The 5,566-nt window shown below is 36.5% G+C and overlaps 1 protein-coding gene across 1 annotated transcript in view; it reads left to right on the top strand.

Moving 5' to 3' along the window:
* Positions 1-2,756: 2,756 nt before the first annotated feature.
* The window catches only part of LOC110025982 (putative receptor-like protein kinase At3g47110), a 7,815-nt gene continuing 5,005 nt past the window's right edge, over positions 2,757-5,566 (top strand). Inside the window, exon 1 of the mRNA XM_020726697.1 lies at positions 2,757-2,896. Coding sequence (XP_020582356.1) covers positions 2,757-2,896 — 140 coding nt within the window. The remainder of the gene's footprint in view (positions 2,897-5,566) is intronic.

Genomic DNA, 5,566 nt, shown 5'->3' with positions numbered 1-5,566 from the left:
TCAATTTTGGGTATTTTGGCAAAATTTGGGAATTTTAGCCAAATTTGGGTATCAAGGGCAGTTAGGTAATTTGGAGGTGCCTAGGGGCAAAAGACCAAGTTAAGCATTCCACATAGAATTGGATAAATATCCATTCTAAATGAAGCATGGATTAATGTATTGTGAAGATATGGTGTATCCTAGTTCTAAGTCAACACCCAGGGTCAATCCTAAAGCCAAGTAATCGTATAGGGACTCTTCTTGAATTCTCTTATAATGATCTTACCTATTAAATGCTAGAGGTTAAGATCAATATGTGGAATTTCAAGTTAAATAAAAAGAAGAGTTTTGAATTTCTAATAATGGGGTACCTCTTCTAGTTTTCTAAGACTAGTCAATAGGAAAGTCCTATGGCTAGACCTAGGCTACTAAAGAAGTTTTCTAGACCTCAACCAAAAGTGAGGTCAACATGCAATTTGGAGCAAAAACGAGCAAGAAATGAAATTTTGTCCTGCCACTTTTCGATAAGTCTTTTGATGTTTTATATCTTTTACACTTCTTGCATATTTTAGAATAAAATTACACTTCAAAGAAATTTTTTTCATGCTTATTTTGTAGGGCTATCTGTTAGGAATACGACACAACTGAAATGGGGCGAAACGGTGCTAAAACGGAGCAAAACGGTGAAGTTATGCAAGATTTTATGAAATCTGCTCGCCGACGGCGCCCAAAATGGCGCCGACGGTGAGATTACCTGAGAAGACCAAAAAATGACAGAAGAGCTCGCCGAAAGCGCCTTCGAGCCCGCCGACGGCGCCCGGGACGACTATGGACCGACTTTTGGCGGTTATGGGCCCAGATTCAACGTATTTGGACAAGGATTCTTGTGGCAACTCTTCAAACTTCATCCCTACACTTTAAAAGAACGAATTTAGGTTAGAAAAAGTTGGTTTTTTGTGAGAGAAATGTTAGGAAAAGTGTGAAGAAAGTTTGGGGTTAGAATAGGAGTAGAATTGTAGAATTCTACCTTTTTGGAGAGATTGGAGATGAGATTTTGAGAGAATTTGTAAGGAGATGTTATAGGGACTTTGTGGGGGAGATATTCATCTTTCTTTCAAAGGGAAAAAACTAAGTATTGTGTTCTTCATTATCTTTTGATTTTTGTAAACATATATCTATTGGATTTGTTTTGGCTAAATGAAATTTCCGTTGTGTTTTTTTCGTGCTTTGTGATGGTCTTCTTTTACTCTCTCTTCTTGTATGGAAATAATGGTATGAGAAGATTATGTTGTTGTTTTCAGTTGTTTTCATTTTACTTTTCTTTTTTTTTGTAATGAGTAGAATTCATGTTTAGGATTTTGTGATGCATGTTAGAAGCGGATTTAATTATCAATGTGATGGTTTTTACTTACACTTTATTTACATTACAATAAAGGTTTGTTGTGGTGTTAAAATTCGTTGTAATTACATTAAGACCCGATAGGGTTGTGTAATTCTCAACAAAGTATAACCACATTCAGATTCTATGGATGGTTAAGTTCATGGGAGTTGAATGCAAATAAATAGGGAATTCACTTTAATGGGCGTAATACTTGGATGGGCGTAGAATTGGAGACTTTAGGGTGACAGACTAAAATTCCCAATTCGGTCCTATTGTTTGAGCACTGAAGCGGGGATGTTATCCCTCAGGCGAGGGGAACGTGAGAGCTCTGAGGGAAGTGGGAGCTCTGGAGTGAGAGCTAGTATCCTCCCAGCCTAACCGTGGATTTAGGGACTAAACATAAGATTAACCAATGTTCTTTATAGCACTCGAAAGAGGGTAAAGAATGGGATTACTCCTATTTAGCATATACACTATTTAATGCATCTCATTCCTTTACATTATCCAATTTACTACATAAGAATAATAGTTTTTAACCTATCTAAATTCTCCAAACCAATTCATCCAAAAGGGGTTATCTTTAGAATTAACATTTACATTTAGGAATAGTTATTATCATTACATTTAACATTTGTATTTAGAAGTAGTTGTTAGATAAAACACCATTTTAATCGACATTCCAATCTAAAGCCTGATAGTGGTATACTAGAACTTTGACTAAGGACCTCTTACCTCGCTTTCTTGTGGGATGATAAACGACACTCCATTAGAGCCCTGTATTACTTGAGCGATACGTATACTTGCGTTTATATCATTGTGACTATATAAAATATATAAAATTAATCCAAAAAATAAAGTCCGCATCAAGTTTTTGGCATCGTTACCGGGGATTAAAATCTTCAAGTAGTGGCGTCAACTTCATGATTTTAGGTATATAAAAAGTCACTGTCAAGTTTTTGACGTCGTTGCCGAGGATTTAAATCTTCTAGTAGTGGTGTCAAATTCTTATATTTTTAAGCATATAAAAAGTCACTGTCAGTTATCCAAAAAATTTACGGCAGTAAACTAACGAATTATCGTCCTAACGTTGTACGAGAATTCTGCTCACACTTAGATAAAATTTTTACTTGGAAAGCCCGTAAAAGGAAAAACTACGGGGTCTGGTCCATTTACGAAAATTCACTATTGATTGATGATTACAAAAATCACTTGTACCACAAACGGGAAATGGTAACTATATTCTTAGGTTACAGTGTCGACTGAAGGCGTCCAGTTGGTGGTGATTGGTGATGATTGATGATAATCGATGGTGGTTAGCGGTGAACTACGACGGTTGGTGAAAGTCAACGAAGATCGACAGTGTTCAACGACAGTTGAAATTGATCAACGATGGTAGATGGTCGTCGACGGAGGTTGGCAGTGGTCGTCGGCGGACGACAATTATCACTGGCGGTCGGCGGTTGTCGTTGGCGATCAGTCGTTGTCGCCGGCGGCCGGCGGCGGTCGGCGGGTGGCTGAGCTGCAACTTCTCCTCAAGTCCTAAGGCTCTCTCTCTAGGTTTTAGCTTCTTCTCATGAGAGAGAGAGCCTTAGGTCATGATTAATAATATTTGTTAAATTTAAAAATTATATGGAATGATAGATACGAAAACAAAAACTCAGTCACCTCATCTGAGACATGAAGTCATTAGTCATTAGTCGTTTGTACTAAATGTTTGGTTGATTGAGGAGTCGTCGCATATCTTTCTTAGTCAATATAAATAATAGAAATGCATTAATTTAAGTCCACCCAAACTTTGAAAGCACCTCTAAAGACCTGTAAAGACCAAATATTCATCATTCATTAAAACATTCTAAAATATATGCACTAACACCCTTCAAATGAAGCAAAATGTGAAATTTGATTATACGGGTGCTTTAAGAAATGTGCACACTGTCTGAGAATGTTTTGCTGTTATGCCTAGAATAAATCAAATTAACCTCATGTGCTCTTCCTTAAGCACTTCATTTTCAAAGATTTCATATGCTAAACTAACCAAAGCTACAGATAGTTTCTCTACTTCGTCTCTTGTTGGATCTACTTCGTCTCTTGTTGGATGTGAAAGATACGGTTCAGTTTATAACCTTGAACTGCATGGAGCTTTTAAGAGTTTCACATCTGAATGTGTTGCTCTAAAAATCATACAACATCGCAGAGTTCTAACCTCATGCTCTAGCATTGATCACAAAAGCAAACATTTTATAGCACTTTTTTTGAATTTGTGCCAAACTAAGAATATGAGACTAATGGAGATGATTTTTTTTTTCTAGAAAAGAGATTGAACATTATCATCGATCGATGTTGTAGATGCTTTAGAGTATTTTTATCATAGTTGTGAACCGTCAATCATTCATTGTGATAAAAAGCCACATAAAATCCTACTTGACGATAACATGGTTGCTCACCTATCAGATTTTGGACTATCAGGAATATTTTCTAAGCCTTTGAGTTCATCAATTTGAAATTATTCCAACACAAATGAGATTAAAGGAACTATTGGATATACTGCCTCAGATGGTGTGATGAATCCACTAGTTTATCTTATATAATTTTGTCATCATTTTCAATGTATTATAGCCATTTTAAGTGATGATTATTTAAGAAAAAAATTCTCATTTTATTTGTAAAATATGGAGAAGGAGCTTGCCAGTTTACCTCTACAGATGTTTATAGTTTTGGAATAATACTATTAGAGATACTTACTAGAAAAAGACCTGCCGATAGTATTTTTAACTATAACTTAAAAATATATAAACACGTTAAAATAGCATTTTCACTTAAAATCAATAGCATCATAGGTCTCAAAAGAGCAAAACATCAACAGTGTTTGCTTTCCTTGGCAGCATTAGGTCCATTATGTTGTGCTTCATTACAAGAGGAAGGGTTTTACATGAGAGATGTTGTTAAAAAGTACATACAATTAGAGTTTCTTACCTTCAACCTGACTGAAGCATGGAGTTATCCAAAAAATTTACGGCAGTAAAGTAACGAATTATCGTCCTAATGTTGTATGAGAATTCTGCACACACTCAGATAAAGTTTTTGCGTGGAAAGCCCGTAAAAGGAAAAACCACGGGGTTTGACCCATTTACGAAAATTCAGTATTGATTGATGATTACAAAAATCACTTGTCCTACAAACGGGAAAGGGCAACTATATTTTCAGGTTACACTGTCGACTGAAGGTGTCTAGTTGGTGGTGATTGGTAATAATTGGTGATGGTCGATGGTGGTTAGCGGTGAACGACGACGGTTGGTGGAAGTCAACAGAGATCGACGGTGTTCAACGACGGTTGACAGTGATCAATGACGGTAGATGGTGATCGACACAGGTCGGTAGTGGTCGTCGACGGACGGTAATCGTCATTGGCGGTCGGCGGTTGTCTTTGGCGATCGTTCGTTGTCGTCGGCGGTTGATGGTCGGCGGTCGACAGTTGGCTGAGCTGCAACTTCTTCTCAAGACCTCAGGCTCTCTCTCTCTCTAGGCTTTAGCTTCTTCTCATGAGAGAGATACAGCTCTATTTATAATGTTTTGGGTGCAATTAATGCAGGAATATGAATCATTTTAATCAGACGGTCTGGAGAGTTTCCCTCAATGATACGATGTTTAATGGGCATTTGAGTGCCTTAATGATGTTGAAATTGAGTTATCTTATGCTCGTTGGATTTTTCTTGTCGAGAGGCTCAATTCAAGTTTAAACTTTTCATATTTGACAACCGTTTGACCTTCCAAATGTGTGTGAAAATCTTTAAGTGTTGTTCAATGACTTGATATGGGCTTGATTTGACTTGGATTGGACTCTTTTTCATTTCATTAGGTATGTCTTATCAAGCCGGTCAGTTTGACTATAAGTTTGTTGAAATTAGAGTTCTGGATGACTTTTTTAGTAAGATTTTAAATGTTTCTTGCATAAAATATCGTCATGAAATTCATGACATGCCTCAAGATTCGTGCCGAATGATTAAAATTTGTTGATGACATATCAGTTGCCCCTTATTTTTGGGCGACCCTACTTTCGGACGAGAGTATTTTTATCGTCCGAAAATATTAATATCTAGAATATTTATGTAAGTACGTATGTATGTATGTATGTATGTATGTATGTATGTATGTATGTATGTTATATATATATATATATATATATGTATGTATGTATGTATGTATGTA

The sequence above is a fragment of the Phalaenopsis equestris genome, unplaced genomic scaffold (genome assembly GCF_001263595.1).
Source record: "Phalaenopsis equestris unplaced genomic scaffold, ASM126359v1 Scaffold000347, whole genome shotgun sequence".
Taxonomy (NCBI): domain Eukaryota; kingdom Viridiplantae; phylum Streptophyta; class Magnoliopsida; order Asparagales; family Orchidaceae; genus Phalaenopsis; species Phalaenopsis equestris.
This window is presented reverse-complemented; position numbering and strand designations above follow the sequence as displayed.